At 39.9% G+C, this 17972-nt stretch overlaps 1 protein-coding gene across 2 annotated transcripts; it reads right to left on the reverse strand.

The window, feature by feature from the left end:
• Positions 1-4105: 4105 nt before the first annotated feature.
• Positions 4106-17824, reverse strand: aldh16a1 (aldehyde dehydrogenase 16 family, member A1). Of its 2 annotated transcripts, XM_088008087.1 has the most exons (18): positions 17764-17824; positions 17535-17679; positions 15844-15943; positions 15643-15769; positions 15398-15555; positions 15237-15314; positions 13953-14140; positions 13714-13869; positions 13468-13626; positions 11704-11857; positions 11417-11492; positions 10255-10360; positions 9499-9629; positions 9244-9414; positions 7716-7920; positions 7457-7642; positions 6256-6381; positions 4106-6151 (listed from the first exon to the last, which is right to left on the reverse strand). In XM_088008087.1, the coding sequence occupies exons 2-18, from the start codon at positions 17622-17624 to the stop codon at positions 5972-5974; spliced, it is 2391 nt and encodes a 796-aa protein (XP_087864213.1). In that variant the 5' UTR covers positions 17625-17679; positions 17764-17824; the 3' UTR covers positions 4106-5971. The 2 variants fall into 2 exon arrangements, with proteins under 2 accessions (XP_087864213.1, XP_014867671.1); XM_015012185.2 differs by lacking the exon at positions 17764-17824 and having other exon boundaries at positions 17535-17750.
• Between the last annotated feature and the right edge of the window lie 148 nt (positions 17825-17972).

The following is a 17972-nucleotide window of genomic DNA, read 5'->3' on the forward strand; positions in this document are numbered from 1 at the left end:
AAACTAGCATTTAAAAGGGCTACAGACTTTTGAGGTCCTCTTTAATTTGACCTTCACTGAAACACAGTAGCTAAGTTTATGACTGCACAAAGCCAATAAACTGAACTTTTACTTCCTAAAACACCACATGACTTTTAAAACCGCTGACGTGGCACTGGGATACAACCAGTGTGACTTTCAGGGCTTTACTCAATAGCAGAGCAATGTTGCGAGACATTACAAAGCATAAAAAGACCTCAGACATCATGTCATTGTAGAAAACATTAAACCAAGGAATAATCTGATTAATTTTTTATGAACAAAGATGCTGTCTTTCTCCTAATAAGAGTTTTACTGAAGAGGAACTCTCAGGGTTGCATTTTGTCAGGACCTCAGCATACTTTAACTTTAATTCTGACATCCAAACCTTCCTAACTCACGTTAGATGTAGTTTGAAACATGTGGCAACTGTTTATCTATTTGTTTTAGTAATTTGTTGTAAATGTATGTTAGTACATGTAACCCTAATGAAGTAAAAGAGAATGACACGTCACAGCAGGCCAGTAATTTTCCATTTGTTCTTGCTACTCTTTCCATCTGTTGCCTCATTCGTGTAAGGGCTTGTCTTCGTGGTCAGCTACTTTGTTTAGGACCCGTTCAGACAGTAGAACCACAGCCCTACTTCACAAAGCAGCTTCATTAACTTTTCAACGCCCTACCAACTGACATACTTGTACTCGTAGGCAAAGAGATAAGAAATGAATGCCAATAAAATCAGTGTGCAAACTTGCAGAGGTTGGTGGTAACACATAGTTCCTCTGTGATTCATCGACGGCTGATGCGTAGCAAACGTTCCCTGCTTCTATAAGAGGCTCACACTGCAGAGCCGGTTCACCCATAATCACGTAACTCGAACTTCAGTCATGGAAGAGCCTAGTAGGGTATTTGGGTTTAAATAATTGAATAATAATAATAATACTTTTTATTTTGTAGGTGCCTTCCTTCACCCTGAATGTTACATTACATAGTTTCACATAAAAACAGATGCAATATTAAAATATACAGTAAGATAATAAAAAAATATCTCCTATCAGTCTGAATCCTAATAATTTATGTGAACAATGAAAGTGTTTTGTTTAGTAGTTTGGCGTCTTTAACAGCAGACAAAGGGCAACATTTGGACGTTATTTTTTTTTAAAAAGAATTTTGATAAAAAGAAAAGAATAAAAACAATGCATCATTTTTCTCCCACCTCTTAATTATGCATCACTTTGGTTTGGTTTATCACATAAAATCTCAATGGAATAGACTGAAGTTTGTGGCAAAAGGTAACAAACTAGTTACTATATAAAAACTAATTCCCTGTTCAAGGTAACATACACAGATAGATTAGATTTACATTGAATAACATTTATTTATCTTTGATTAAAGCACAAATTAATGAGTTTCAAGATCACACATTGAAAAGTTGTCTGTGACAATATGAATATACAGTAAACAACAACTTTGCAGAACCTGTCGCTCAAGTTAAAGGGCAATTACACAAATGCCGAGTGTTCCATCCTTCTTAGAAAAACACTTTTTCAGCCATTTCAGCTGAATTATTTATGTTTGACAGCCTTAGCTGTACTATCTCATCAAACGTTTATCAACCCTTACATTTCAGATGGCATTAGGTGACAAATATCTGGTCTCCAAGTTGCCTCTTCACCTTTAGCTCTTTAGTTTCAGGCCTGCATGGAGAACTGTGAGTCAGCAAAAGAAAACAAGACTGAAAGTATTTGGTTACAACTCCTGTAGGACATGCTACCTTTGTAAAACAAAGCGTCATGAAAAACTGCAAACAGTCTTAGAAATTAGACCTTCTCTTGACATAAAGTGCTTAAACCACATTTTTAATTAGATACACTAAATTTGGCTAGGCATGGTAACAAAATGTAACATCTTTTCAATTTGGTTTATGTTTCCTGGCACATTTTGTAATCTTTGCTTTGATCAATGGAACGCTTATGAAATTAGAAATATGTGAGACAAAGTGGAAAAAGTCCCCATGAGATTAGAGGAAGCAACCAACTGCATTCTTGGCACTGAACAATGTTGAATATGTAAAAAGCCTGTTCCTTAACATGTTGACGTCTTTATTTAGAAATAAAAAGCAACTGTGGTCTAAATGTTCTGGAAGGGAAGCTTGTTCTTTACAGAATGTGTTTTATACCATTCATCTACCAGAGGCTGCAAATTGAAATTAGCATGTAGGACTGAATCAGCTTTATTTACACAACGGACAAAAGAGTTTAAAGAGTCTAAACTCTTTAAACTCTTGTCCGTTGTGTAAATAAAGCTGTTTATTAATGGGAATTGTCCCTTTAAATAAACAGAGAAATAGAGAAATAAAGCAGAAATAGATATGAAATTAATGGAGAACAATAAAACCTCAAAGAAAGAAAGTTGATTTGCATCACAGCTGAAGTCCAGGATCGTATCTCTGATCCACAGTTTAAAATCTACAATTTATTGTAGGCAAAACTTTTAGCTAAACTCAGACAGTGACTCTGCATTTCTGTCAATACCTTTCCATCTCTTTTTCTATCATATGACACTATTAGTCAGCTTTTTCTCAGAAGTAGGATGTGAGTTAGCACTAAAAAAGAGCCGTGTCACTGTTGTGACTCGGCATTCCTCGGTTTCTCGGTTGCGCTTCCTGGTACTTTGTTCCTCTTCAGATTAGACAGTGGAGGGAGGAGACAGGTCTTGTGACCACAGAGGTGTTTACGTCAGCAGGCTTCTGGCTGGAACCAGTTTGGGAGAAAACTAAAAGGGAAGCAAAACTGGTTTCTGAAAATGAGATGCTAGGAGCAAATCCTTTTTACTCATGTCGTCTAATTATGTGCTGCCTGCATCTCTGTCCACAGTGAAGTGAGTTTTACTACTTGCTGCCACAGACGGAGTGGTTTTCTGAAACAAAAATGCCAGCATAAATAGACCATAGTAGGTCTTAATGATCAAATAAGTTTGAGATGACAACAGTTTGTTTGAAGGAGACCATGTACGAAGAACACATAAAAAACATGGTGGAAACAAGAGATTTTTAATATCACAAGTGATGATCCAATGATTCTAAACACATCAAAACAAGTTAATGGATAAAGCAGGCTAACATTAAGCTAACTTTAAGCTAATATTGCCCTCCAGAAGTCTACACAGCAGCCATTATGAATATTTATGGCCTGTGCTTAAAAAGTCAGATCTGTCAGGAAACCGACCAGTTAAAATCAGAATCAGAGGTTATATGTCCTGTCCAAAAAACTCTTTATTCAGGAAATGTTTTCAAGCTCGAAAGCTAATTTAGTAACAGATTTTATGTGGATGTTAAAACACAGAAAGCTTCTCTATGACATCTTTTGACCACAAGGTAAGCTATTAGCACCAGGTCCATCTACATGATGCTAAAATCCAACTACTTGTTCTTTGCTTGGCTATTTAGAAATGATTTCTTGATGAAGGCGTGGACTCTTGAAGTTTTTAATTTTACTCAACTTCTAACATTTGGCTGTGATGTAGGTATTGCGCTAGTTTGACACTATGAAGCTTACCGAACGCTGTGAACAACCATCCTTCACTACGAAGAGAAAAGTACTAATCCCAACGAGGCGGCTGTTAACGTTAATTCAGCATTTGGAAGTGTGACCAACATGGATTGAGCGACTCTGTTCATTTCCTCTGCTGCCATTGCTAAAACCTTTTAAAAAGCACAGAAAATCGATGTCATCTTTCACAATTTCTCCTTCTGTTTGCCGATTGGTCCGGTTAGAAATAGTACCGGAGAAATTCACTTAATTGGGAAGAAGCCCAGATGGAGCAGCGAAGAGAGATAAGAGTGGAAAGAAATGGTTAGGCTAGCGTATTAGCAATAATAGAAGGAGTTCTGGGTAAATATAAACTAGCAATAAAATTAATTCTAAATTTGTAAACTCAAAAGCAACAAACCTACAAGTGAAATCTGGTAAGCATGCAGAAATGCATTCAAGATCATTCATTAAGGCACCAAGTTACACAACAAATTGCATACTTTGTGTAATTCTTTAATTTATGGTTTAGGACAGAAACGTACCAGGTGAGTCTGTGGTAACAAACATTTCAAAATAACTTTAATCACACAATTTCGACATAGATGTTCACATCTTGAAGAGAATGTTTACACTGCAGTGAACCCATGGCCTCTATTACAGTTTTATGGTACAGTAAAAAAGACATACAAGCAAAATCTACAGTCATTTTTTTAACTGAGCTAGCTTTTTTTTTTGCCAAGTCACTGACAGTCCTGTTTATACTTGGCCACAGATGCAGGCACGGTTCCACAAAGATCTAACTGTTGTCAACACAGAGCCTTCTGGGAAGACTAAGCTCAGTCACTTTAAGCAGTTAACACTACAAGTCATTCTGAAGCCCATGATGATGACGCTTCAGTCTGGTGGACCTGAATAGACCTCTGGTGTGTAACAGTAAGGCAGTTAGGTAAGATGTTAGAGATCAAAACTGCATATCTAGGACCTTTTTAAGGTATTGATACTTCTTCAATCTTTTATACATTTTGTCACATTATAAACCATAAACTTCAGTTTATTTCATTGGGATTTTACGTGACAGGCCGACATGATAGTAGTGCGTCATTTTGAAGTGAAAAGAGAAAGATACAATGTCGTAAAAATTTAACAAATCTCTGGCAAAGTTGGTATTCACATCCTTCACTCTGACACCCCTGAATAAAATCAAGTGCAATAAAATCCCTTCAGAGGTCGCCTAATCCAAGTGTACAAACTTAGACTTTGTAAATTCTCTTCTTTTTACTTTATAATGATGCACCATTTGTGTTCATTTGTCAAAAAAAAAAAAAAATCTAGATGAAATACCCATAAAGTCATGTTTAAACTAGTGGCTCACCAGTTGCAGTTTCCTGGCCAATCACCAATTTTTAAAAAGCTTCATCAGCCAATATAATTTTTCTTTGTTTGAAATTAGGGATGCACACAGATGAACATTTGTGTTGATGTTGGTACCCAACATTAATATTACTGTTGTGGTCGATATTTTTTTATTTGACTAATATTTCTCTACTGAAGAGACCAGAAACAGATGTGAACAAGATGAAAGTAAATATCTGTTGTTTATCTTGGCTTAGTTTTATTAATTGGACCAATACTGACATGCTAAAAAAAAAAATTACTAATATCGGCTGATACCGATGTTAGTTGCGATATATTGTGCATCTCTATTTGAAATGTCTCCAAACATAGTGACAACGATCTTTGCAGAGGTAGAAAATATTGGTTTCACATGTAAGAAATCAGCCGACCGCCGATCATCCAAAATTAAGGATCTATTGGTGCAAACCTAGGTTAAAAAGGTAATAAAAACATTCAGAGGGTATGAAGACTTCTGGAAAGTACAGTATTCGTTAAAACAGTGACATTTCAACAAAGACTGGTCACAATAACCGTATTATGTTTAAGTCCAGACGTTTCAACTCACCAAATGTGAGTGAATGAGCTGAAACCATGGAGACAGAAGCCCCGCCCACTAACCCTGCTGCGGTTTGGCCAAATCAAGCACAATGTCCCAGACTCCAAGGCCGACACTTTACTGACATCTGTCAGAGATTTTTAACATCATTATCCAATATGTGTGTAACACTGATAGATCCAGAGAAAATGAAATGATTTCAACACAAAATATAACATCATGTCAGCACTGTTCAGTTAGAATCGCACTTTTTACTTTGACAGTATGAAAAAGTACTGCCAGTGAAAAAAAAAAGTGTGAATAATAATAATAAAAAAATGGTCCTCATATATTTGATATATTTGGACAGAATGTAAAAAGTGAGTAAATCATCTTGAGTATTGCTGTTAATAATTAACCTGATTTCACTTCCTGCCAGAACTAATAACCAAACATCCTTCTGTTCTCTCTGCTGCTGGACGGGGTCAGCGTCTCATGCGGTCGGAATCCACACGCTTTTCCACTGGACCGCGTTTCTCCACAGGTCTTCCATCAGGGACGGGTGAGGCTGAGCCCAGTCCGGGGCTGCGCCGCGCCCCTCCCCGTCCTGTTGCCAGGACAGCCTGAGGGTTTTCAGCGGGCTGGTGCAGGTGTGCTGCAGGTACTGACAGCCCTGAAACAACACACAGGACAGAGACATGATCAGATTATACATATTATTTATATATATATATAAACTGTCTATTATATTTAACGATGGTAGCGTGTCGTCCTCACCTGGGCGCTGCCCCAGTACCAGATGGCCTTGATGACGCTGTGATTAGCCAGCGCCACCGTGAGCTGGTCTCGATTTCCTGTGATGATGTTCACCAGACCTGCAGGCAGGTCAGAGGACTGGAGCACCTGATGAGGACCAAAACATGCACGAAAGATACAAATCTGAGTGCAGGTGAGATCAGGAAAATGTCTTAAAATGAGATTCTGAAGGTTATAAACGAGGAATGCACTGATAGAAAATGTTTGGCTGATTAAGAAAATCGATATTATTGTCGGCTGATAACCGATAAATCTAAACCCTTTCAATAGCGACAAAGTTGCTAAGTTGGCCACAGCGGGGTGACTGCTGTTAACCAGGCCCATGTAGAGGTGACCTGGTGGGCAGGTTTGACTATGGCAGATACCGAGGGAACAGTAACTGCGTTTCCATTGATCATCTAACTCCACAATTTGACATCCTGAAAATAAATTTGCTTGATGGAAACACGGTAATTTTGATTATCGATAAAACATTTTGCAGCCAAGATGAGGTCTTATTCAGCCGTAAATTGGTTTATTTAGCAAAAATGCAATGGAAACACTTTTTTCACATCAAATGAGTCACATTGGTCAACAAGCAGATGTTGCCAATCACGAAAACCACAAAGAAAAAGATGACAGGAATCATTTGAAGGATGAGTCTGTAGCATGTTTCTTAAAAACCTGTTGCAAAAACAAACTTATTCACTTGTGATTTTAACTGCATTTCATATTTAATGGAAACACCGCAATTGCGAGTTTTTTTTTCCAATATATTGACCAAGTTTTGCACAAATTTATAATCAGCTAGTAGCTAATTATCAGACTTTTGTCAGGATAGATAAGGTTAGTGAATACGATCGGTTTCACATGTAAACATCAGTCGATCGCCGATTTTCCAAATTCAAGGAAAATGGAGCCGATTGATTGGCCAGCCTGAGCGCCTTTATCGGTGCGCTCAATGGCCAACCACGTCCCAAGAAACATAAACGGCAATAAGATGTTAACTAGTTGTTATGGGCCAAGTTTCTTTTATTGGATTCATACTGATATGTTTAAAAAATTACTAGCAGTGATCAATACCACTGTTATTGCTGATATATTGTGCATCCCTAATATGAACTTCATAAATATTTTTTCGCATCTCTGTATCTGTTGCATCAGTGCTAAATTGCTCTTTTACCTGAACAAAAGCCAATGCGGGGAGTGGAAACCTCTGACTGGGCACCATGACGACCGCGTTGCCTGTTGCGATGGCTGCCCCGAGAACGGTTACCATGGAGAGGAGGGGCGCGTTGTCAGGTAAGACGATCCCGACGACCCCCAGTGGTTCGGGGAAGGAGAGCGCGGCGCCGGACTGGGTCATGGGCTGAGGAAGAGGAGGAGACGGTCAACACTGACCACAGCGATGCGCGGCACTGCAGAGATTCTAAGGGCCTCACCGGGGAGCCACCTTGTACTTTGTCACAGTACGCCGCCCAGACGTTGAGCCGGCCAACGCTGAGCTCCACCTCTCTGTCAGCTTCCTCGGCTGGAACCCCCAGCTGGGCGCCGACCGACGCAGAAACCTCCTTCCTCCTGGACTCCAAACCTTTAGCCAGAGAGTAGAGCGACTGAGCGCGTGCAGATGGACTCTTCTTCATCCAGCTGAAGGAGGAAAGGAGTGTTAGAATGATTCTTACTGGACTTTGACGTTAACAAATGGGTCTGTGGAAATAAATATGTTCTACCCAGCAGTTTTAGCTTCACCTGGTTCAAACTATGAAAACTAAATCTCCAATTAAGCATCTTTTTCTGTCCAGTTAATAATTGTTCATACAAAAATAAATCAACAGGTCAGTCCTACACTGCAGCCATGTTAAGTCAAGCAGAAGGGGCTGAGCTTATCACATTTAGAAGTATTCTACTTTACATGCAGATGCATCTTTTGCTGCAAATGATCAATTGTTCACTAAATGAATGCTTTGTTGTTCTAAGGAAATACAATGTTTATTTTCTTATTTAAACAAGGAATTGAATCAGTTATTTCCATTTTTCATGTATTCTTAATGTTGTACAAAACAAACTTAAGCAGATAAATAACTCTGCAGAAAGTGCTAATTTTCTTTGTCCAATAAACTGTTGGAATAACTCGATTGCTAATCTAATCGCTAGCTGCAGCTCTACTCCACCATTCACACCACTTTGTGTCGCTCCGTCATATTTCGGTGCGTGATCACCAACTCTGAACGTTTACAGAGTTTTGCCAGCAGCTGTTCAGAATCAGAGACGATGTGTTTATTACAAATCGTTTCATCACTCTCTGTTGATGATTAATCTCTGGACTTTGTTCAGACACTGTCTGACTCAGCAGGAACAGTCTTATCTCTATCACATTGAACTAGGGAGGAATAACAAGAGGAGCACGGGAAGACAATAAAATGTGTTTTCTTCTGAGTCTGAACTTGAAAAGCTCCACTTAACGATAGCTAGTTACTGTATGTTTGGACATGTTTCGGCCTTGGTCAGCCCACGTGATACAAATGATAGAAAATGTTTAATGCTTATTTTTTACTTTCTTCCAGTTGGCTGCATTTTTACTCAACTGTAAAGGGACAAAATCTAGTTTCTGAATATTTTTTCCTTCCCATCTTTAATACCAGCATAAACAAATGTGGCCTGGTTATTGACTGTGCAACCTTACAGATGTAGGTTTATGAAAATATTTGTAAGTTAAAGGGAGATATCAGTTTTGTTAAAGGTTTCAGGTTCTTCCTCTTTTATTTAAATCATTTGTGTATTTTTCTTTGTTTCTTCGTGCTTTTTTCTGTCTTGTTTTCTTTCTGTGTTTCTTGTTTTTCGTTTCTTTTTCTTCCTTTCCTTCTTTCTTGTAACCAGCTGAATAAAAACCTGTCTCTTCCTTAGTTAGAACATGTTTCTTTTCATTATGCTGTTTGTTTTTATTTGTGAATATGTGCTCAAAGCTCTCACCCAGGCTGAACTTTGATCGCAGCCTCCACGGCATTCCGGACGTCTTTTCGGCCTCCATCGGGACAAAAGGCCAGCACGCTGTCGCCCCCTGGTGCCTGAACAGCCACACTGCAGCCTGACACCGATTTACATGCTTTACCACCGACAAACTGAGGGTAGGACTGAGGGATGCTGTCACACAGAGAGAGAAACATTTACCTCTGTGCTAGCTACTCTATAGTGTATCATTTAATCTGGGGAGGATTAAAAACCTGCCTGGCACCATCTGTGCTATCAGGAATGACAACCTGGGCAGCTTCTGTTCCAAACTTTGAGTATTCCAAAGAAACAGGAGACGGGCGAGGAAGAGGAGAAGAAAAGGAAGGACGCAGGAACTGGTACAGGCCCTGGAGGAGAGATAAGAATCGTTATTAGTAGGACTGCACCAATCAAAGATCTTTAAATAGCTTGGCCTGCCGATTCTAATTCTGGCCGACACCAGAATTTTTTTGTCTGAAAAGTTGCTAAAGCCCATGAAAAATCTGTGGCAAAACTTTAAAATTAATCTTCACAGATGCTCCCTGTGCCGTCTGACTGAGCTTGAGCTCAGAGAGGATTCTACAAAGCAATGAATGATTCAAGGGAACCAAATACCGTCTTTCACTTTGCAGTTACATAATTGTTTGTGTTGTATTGTCCAAAAAACATGTTGATGTTTATGGTTGTAATGTGACAACATGTAAAAAAGGCTAAGGGGGGAAATATCCAGTATCTCTGCTTCCTGAAACACTGGAACACTGAATGGATAGATTAGCATTTTGTACCAATCTGATGGTTAAATAACCTGAATAACAGATTAAAAACTATAAATATTTGTTTTTGAGCTCAAATGTCTATTTATTCCATCGGTTAGCAGCGAAAGTGGGTTCGAAATGAAAATATTGCTTATTGTGTTTTACTGCAGTCAGCTGTGTGGCTTCACAGGGATGAACAGTCAAACTGTTGCCATGGTGAAAAAAGATCCAAACTCACCTCCTGTCCTCCGTCGGTGCCGGTTCCACTGTCTTTGTGACCGGAAACGGGAAAACATGGATCGGAGACGGAGCTGGAGTTCACCCACACCGAGCCCACAGACAGACTGGAGGAAAACAGTCACAGGAAGAGGGTAAAAAAAAAAAATCAACAAGAGTTTCACAATATTTGAGCTTCTACGTTACAAATATTAGCAAGGAATTTTGGAATATTTGCACTTATACATGACGGTAAACGTAACTACGTGTTACTCGATATATCAGTCATGAACAAGAAGTAAGGCTGAGGCAGCAGCTTGGTAGAAGTAAGAAGTACTGCCACCTGCAGGTGAGAGTTGGCATCACTTAAATCCAAAGTTTTTTTCTTGACAATTTTTCCAGAAAATTTGCAATAAGATAACAATTATGCACTAGTGTGAAAAAAGTTCTGGTGTCTGATGATTTTGGTTTAATTTTCACGATTGAGAAATTGCTAAAAATTGGAGGGACTAACTTAACAGTTCTAAAAATATTTACAGATATTAAAGGGGCAGTGCTATGCGTTTTCCAAGCACATAGTGCCATTTTATAGGATAATACAGTAACTACATTACCTTCAGCTCCTATAAATATGTGTTGTATATCAAATATAACATAAAATGAATTTTACTTCATAATTCAACTCCTTGAAATTGGGCCTCTGTCTCTTTAAAAACTCCTGCTCTTTCTGAAACTCCGCCTTCAGCAAGTCAACACAACATGGCTCCTCTATTAACTCTTTAACATTTCATTTAATTAACGTTGCACTGAGAAGTAGCTCATATAATAAGCTTAGCTGATGTGCAGTTCCACCGGGTGTTTGCTAACTGCTGCTGGCTAGTCTGAAGGAGCTGAGTACACCTGCTCTGTCAGGCAGAAGATTGGGAACTGCAGCTTTGAGGAGGAGCAGAGCTAGGTCCACCCAGGTGTTTTGCACAACTGAATGGTTGCCATGGAGATTAAAGGATTTCTCAAACATGCATGAAAGAATCAAGCCAACACACCAGGTATGTTTTTGATGAAGGAATGACATTACAACATGATGTAAAGTTCAAAAAAGTCAATTTTACATAATACTGCCCCTGTAAGAGTAATGAGATGATGCGTTTTGGTAGCATAACAAAAACATGTTTAGTAATGTGAACCTCTTAGCGGTCTCCAGAGCCAGGGTGAGGTCTTCAGTCCAGATGGACGCTGCGTGGCCATGAGGGCTGTGGTTCCCTGTGTGGAAACAGAGCGACAACAATGACAGCACCAAACACCCGGGGTTGAATTCTATTTAAATATGTGATTGATTCAATGAACAACAGTGAAATCCATGTAGAAAGCTTTTATGTTTCAGCAACAGATGCTATTCCCTGAATTTTAAAAATGCTTTAGTAAAAGGGGAGTTTGACAGAATGGCACATTTTTTAAAGTGTTGTTTGTTTACCCAGCAGCACAGCTTCTGTGTTGCTCCTGAACATCAGCAGAGGCAGCAGAGGCCCAGGAGGTGGAGTGACCACATATGGAGAGGAAGGGGCCGCCCCACAGAGCACCGTGGGGGGGTACCGGGCCCCGGGACTGACACCGCAGGGCTGGACCAGCTGAGGACGGGGACACAAAACGGGAAAACCTTTTAACCCCGTCCTGATTCCATCAGCTAACATTCAGAACTCATCTTTAGCCCCTTTTTAGAGCTAAATCCAACTGCAGCAGTATTGAAAATCACTGTTCAAAGAAGCTCTTGATCCAGTCTGGCTGAGCTCGACCTGTTCCACAAAGAAAACATGGCTGAACGCTTGAGTGCCTACAAAAGCAAGCTGCTAGCAGCTAAATGTAGTTCTATAGAAACACTGTCTCTGAGGCACTGGGTGCAAGTACAGACTTTTTGTAAAAAGAAAAACAAAAAAAAACACAAAACAAAACCAGGCAGTTTTAACCTGAAATTTTTTTTGATTAAATATGAATACTTTTGGAAGGCGGTTTAAATGTCTGTCAGTTTGTTTCGTCACATTTTTGTATAGCTTTGAAATTTCAAGACAAAAGTTCCAAAACCCTTAATTAAAATGCAACTAAAGAACAAAACTAACTAAAACACAACGTGTGACAAGTCTAGAAACTCTTTTTCTATGAGATCTTAAAGTGTAACTAATCCTCAAACCAACATTTTTTGCAGATAGTGTCCAAGTAGGCTCTTAATAGTGCTATCTTTGTTTCTGTGCAAATGTTGACACTTTAGTGTAAATTTGTTCAGTTCTGCAATATTTTTCCCAAAACCATCTTTTGCTGTCCCCTTTGGGCTAAAGGGTGCCTACTGCAGTGGAATTTTAATAAGGACACTTATTTCTAATAACTTTGTTTATAAAAAGATAAAAACCAAAGTAAAATATCCAGATTAAAGACACCCAGAAAGACACCCTATTGGTTACAAACAGTAAAGCTTGGTTGATGTTTACATCACAGAGGCAGGTGTTTGACTAGAAAACCATCTGGTGTTTTCACATGTTGCCATAAAAGTCTCAGGTAACAAAGGAAAAAGTCACAAGTCACATTGTTGATAGTCGCTTTTTCTGGGAAAAAAAAAAAAAAAAAAGTTCTTATTGGGGTCTGAAAAGTGACTACATATAGAGACAGTGGATAAGTTGGCCACAGGGATTTCTCGTCAACCCAACAATTGGCCACGCCCCTTAGTGTCTCCTGGCTCCGCCCACTTTAGTGGAACTGGTCTGGAGGCAGGATTTTGCTTTCACACAGGGGTTCATTTTGATGCCTTCCAGTCACCTGGGAAATGGGAACTCAGAGCTGGGTTTGACTCCGGGTGAAGGCGTCTGGTTAAAAGTCAGAATTTCAACATGGCGACACCCATAAACACTGTTTGAAAACATCGTTTTAAGCTGTACTTTCCATTTTAATTTGTTTGGATTATATGTTCAGTTGCTTGAATGTAACATTAATTTAAGAAGCATCTTTATATGTGTCTTGTAAAACAAACGTACTTCCACCACATCTTACTACCACTGATGCGAGGAGTGGCCATTTTGAAACGTGAAGTCAGTCTTAAAAGTTGTAACTGATGGTAGCTGAAGCTGATCCCATTTTCCCAGTGGGGGATGCGATTTCGCTTTTCAGTTGACTTTGTCATAGTTTCGACTACAACTGGAATCCAGCATTACATTTTTAAGCATTCGTAGCTTCCTGAGGGTTTGAAACTAACCGTCGCCCCCTGCTGCAGAGCCTCCTGTACTGCAGCATCCACCAGGACCCTGTCTGCGTCGCTGCTCAGAGGTACACTCTTTATGTTTGCCATGCGCAGCTTTAGCCGGGCCACAACGCTGTCCGACACACTCTCCTGAACACACAGCACCCAGTGGACCTGAAGGCAAAGAGAAAAGTTTACAACTCAACACTTTGGTGGATTTACAGAAAACAAGAGACAAGCTGCAGCTGCTTCTTCTCCCACCTCCTTCTTCTTGAAAGCAATCTGTATGACTTCATCCACGGCGCTGTCGATGTCAGCTGACTCAAAGATGATAAAGGGGCAGGTGGCACCAACGCATGAGGAGACGGACACAGGGACGCCCATCCCTGCTGAGGCCTTACACAGAGCCAGCCCGTCCTGAGAGGGAGCGGGGTGAAAGGTCACATGTAAAAATAATTCAACAAACGGATGCTAATTCTACCATCAGACATGTAACACACCTGCTTGTTGCCACAGTAAGCGATCAATCTCACGTCGGGATTCCGGGACACTTTGGCGCCCAACGTGACATCACTTCCTGTTAGGATGTTAAGTGCCCCAGCAGGAAGCCCTGCTCCGGTAAAGAGCTGCGCTAAGAGGAGCGTTGGAGGGGCGGCGCTCCGACCGGGAACGACAATCACAGAGTTTCCTGGAACAAACAGATAGCGCTGGTACAACCTGCTGAAAGTGTTCACACCCCTTTAAGTATCTTACGTTGTGTAAAAATGTTCTAAACGCAAGTTTCAATGTTTCACTAGAATTGTATGGGAAAGATCAACATACATTTTTTTATGCTTAAAATTTAAAACTGGAAACAGAATCCCATGTTTAAGGCCGACTTACTTCTTAAAATGAATTTGAGACATTTTAAGGCCTTAATCTTCAAGATACAAGAATTTAAGACTTTTTAAAACATTATGAATAGATATTAAGACCTACATCTCCACACAAATGTGTAAACTTTGTCCAGCCAATTGGCGATAAATATGAAATTACAAATGGCAAATACAAAAAAAAAAAAAGCTAGCTAGCAATGATATTTTAGCAGCTAGCTACTGGTAGCCTCAACCCCCTCCAGTCACAGAACATTACTTTAAGACTATTTTAAAGCTTGTGGTCAAGTTCAAGGGTTATTAAAGCTTTTCAAGGCACATTGAAAACATCTTAGTCTTCGTCCACACGTAGCCAGACATCTGGGAAAACAAATACATTTTATGTATTTGTTTTCCCACTCGTCCACACGAAAACTGTTTAATTTCACTGAAACTGATTAGAAAAATTCCTTCCAAAGTCAAGATTTGCGTGTATACATGGGAAAATGGAGATTTGGTGCCATTCCCATTACAGTCTGTGACAAATAATGCACCACTATGTCCATACATTGATGATTCAAAATGGACATTTTCTTTTCTTTTTTTTTATTTAACGTTATATTCTAATACACTATTTAAAATGAGCTCAACCTATATGCATATATCTGTCCACACAAATTAAGCTTTTGGTGCCATGTTTAATTGCTAACAGGAAGTTGCGGATGTTTTGAAGCAATCTGACTGGCTGATATAGGTCTTAGCTTTGTGCTACACTGCCACCTATAGGTTTGGCATGATATTTTTTTAAACGATGTGGCAGAGATATTTGTTTTCATAAAAAAACACAACTATGTGTGGAATGTTTGTGACTATTTTAAAGGTTTAGACGTCAAAACAAAAACTGTATCTGAGATCCAGATGTGTGTGTTTTACCCATGGCCAGCGCTGGCAGGACTTTGAGCATGAGGGAATAGAGAGAGCAGTCATCAGAAGAGACGACTACAACAACGCCTGGAAGAGAAAATAATCAAATTAATTCAAAAACCTTGAAAATAAAATAAAACTAAAATAACACAGCATCGCTGATTTCTCACCGACAGGCGTCCAGCCGGGTATGAGCGTGTCTCTGAGCTGAGCCCAGCTGCTGTAGTACTGCAGCAGCCTGACCAGGGCGGTGGGTGAGCAGGACGCCTCACACAGCGCACACAGCTCTGACACACACTGACCGTGCAGCCCGAGGACGCCCACCAACCTGTTCGGGGCGGACATGAAGCATCCAGGTTAGTGGCTCAAACAAAGCCCAGCAGAGCGGTCTGGGTTCAGCGTGTGCGAGTCGGACCTCAGCAGGGCCTTGGCTCTCTGGGAGCAGCTCAGGCTGCTCCAGGACTTCCAGCCGGCGGCAGCAGAAGAAGCACACTGGGAAACATCAGCGTCCTCAGCGCACACCGTGCTGCACACAACACCGCCTGGGGAAACGGGATGAAACATGAAATTATATTTCTGATCAAACGTCATCAGATGACACGGACGCAGCTGTCACCTTTGGAATCAGTCAGGGAGAGGCTCCGTCTGTCTGCTGGCAGGATGAACTTCCCATCCATGAAGAAACCCAGAGAACGGGAGTGATGGTCCAACCAGGCCTGATGGAGAACAAGGACAGAAATGAATCCTTAAACAATATGAATAATATGCTAATTTTACATATTTGCTAGAAACTGTCACTATGCCATTAGTGCATAACATCAGACAAATGATCTGTGAATTTTTTTTTGAAGTTCAGTCAGAAACAACCAATCACAGCCAGGGAGGCGGGGTCTTACTGCTGTCAATCACTCATTGATGCTAAGGCTAGTTAGCATTGCTGTCAATGAGCAGCTGCATGTAACTGCAAGTTGTTTCTTCACTATCAGCAGGTCGAGCGGTACGTACACAAGCATGATTTAATATTGTGGGATTTTTCTCTTCAAAAAGTTGAATTTCTTAAAAAAAAAAAAAAGCAGTCGGTGGAGATTATTCTGATTTTTTTTATGGCTTTTTACACATCTTTGCTAATGATACCAACAAATCTGCCTCGCATTCTTTAAAAGCTCTGATGGGCCAATGGGGGCAAGAATGACTCGAACTGAGGCTCTCAGTTTATTGGTGACCAGGATGCCTCCTCTGTTTGACAGGGACTGGTCAGGCTGGATGGAATATGGCAATGATTGACAGACATCAAACCAGACATCAAAGTCCAGAGCTCAACCTTGATCTGCACTTTTTTTTGTAGTTTTGTGTTCTTCCCACATAACACAGAGCCAAAAACACCCCAACATTAAATAAATAACAACCTCAGAATGCAGAAACTGCGTAATAAAAGTGAGAAACATGTTTTAGTAAGCAGCCTCTGAATATAACAGGTTAACTTTTCAGGATGTTTAAAGTCATAGACGTTATAGAAAGTCTTCAGTTTTCTCCAGTTATAAAACCGTTCTGTATGACAGAATGGAACGAAACCAGGGCCGGATCTGGAAGAACCTGGAGCCCTGGCCTGGAGGCAGAGTTGGTGCCCTATCCATTAAAGAAAAAAAAATTACTAATGAATTAATAGGTAGTCCTGTGTATCACTGAGAATGAACCAATGATGATAATAATTAATATGTCCCCTGGCCAGCAGCTCCATGTTGAGTCCAAAATATTTACGATAACTTCATAATATGTAAATACTTGAGTACCCTTTAAATTCATAAAAATCCCAAAATATTTATGGAACTCAGCTCATCTGGGCCAAGTAGATTTACATAAATAATACAGTATTTGCAAAACATGTTCATGTTTCTACAAAATGTTTTTACCAAACAGTAATATTCAATAGTAGTTTTTCATTGCACGTAAAACATAACTGGATAAAATATTCTCTTTAAACCCGATTAGAAGAAGTTACCAGAGTTTGTTTCTGTTTTCTAGGCTATTTTTAAGACTCCGAGAATACACAATAATTACAATTGCGTATGTTATAGATATTTCGTAGCTCCTTCATTTGACGTTGTTCCTGTCCACTGATAGAAGTCACGTTTGCCTTGTGAATTACAGTCAGCTAACAGTTAATGAGCTTCACATGGATCAAACAGGGCTGCACTGGCCCTGCACCACTGCTGTATATACATGTATATGCAGCCACATATAGGCTTTTTAATGCAACTACAGCGAATTCATTACGTTAGTCGCAGTAAATTAGACTGGAAAACTCACCTGAGCAGTGGGAGTGCTAGTAGCTGCAGCTGGTCCCTGCTCCATGCTTTCAAAAATCTCGTACACCGTCGGGTTGGTGCTATCAGCCATAATAGTTAGGACTCAGTATAAAAGGGAAACCACGCCGTCTCCGTTTGGGGCTTAACTATAGAGCAAGAATAGGAGATTTTAAAACAAGACCACCGACCTATTACTCTACATCCACCGCGGAGGGTTCACTCCTACTTACTTCCGGTGTTCATGCTCCACCACCAAAATGTGTTCGGTAGCATGACGGAATCACATCATTGCGCTTATATGTAGATTTTTATGGTCAAGCCATGGTACATTTAAGAACATTTAGGAAATTGACTCAAAAAAATAACGTCATGTCGGAAAAAATTCACATGTAATTATAATAATTTTATTTTAATTATTTGTTTGATTTAAAAAGAGAGA

This window comes from Poecilia mexicana, unplaced genomic scaffold (genome assembly GCF_051168715.1).
Source record: "Poecilia mexicana isolate PSO_F unplaced genomic scaffold, ASM5116871v1 scaffold_8, whole genome shotgun sequence".
In the NCBI taxonomy this organism is placed as follows: Eukaryota; Metazoa; Chordata; class Actinopteri; order Cyprinodontiformes; family Poeciliidae; genus Poecilia; species Poecilia mexicana.

What these genes read in the sequence shown, in the direction of transcription:
- aldh16a1 (XM_088008087.1), bottom strand. Translation starts at nt 17,624, where the DNA reads ATGGCTGATAGCACCAACCCGACGGTGTACGAGATTTTTGAAAGCATG. An exon ending in CTCCCTGACTGATTCCAAAG is followed by an intron (nt 15,770 to 15,843) that starts GTGACAGCTGCG and finishes CCGTTTCCCCAG; the next exon opens with GCGGTGTTGTGTGCAGCACG. An exon ending in AGAGCCAAGGCCCTGCTGAG is followed by an intron (nt 15,556 to 15,642) that starts GTCCGACTCGCA and finishes CGCCCCGAACAG; the next exon opens with GTTGGTGGGCGTCCTCGGGC.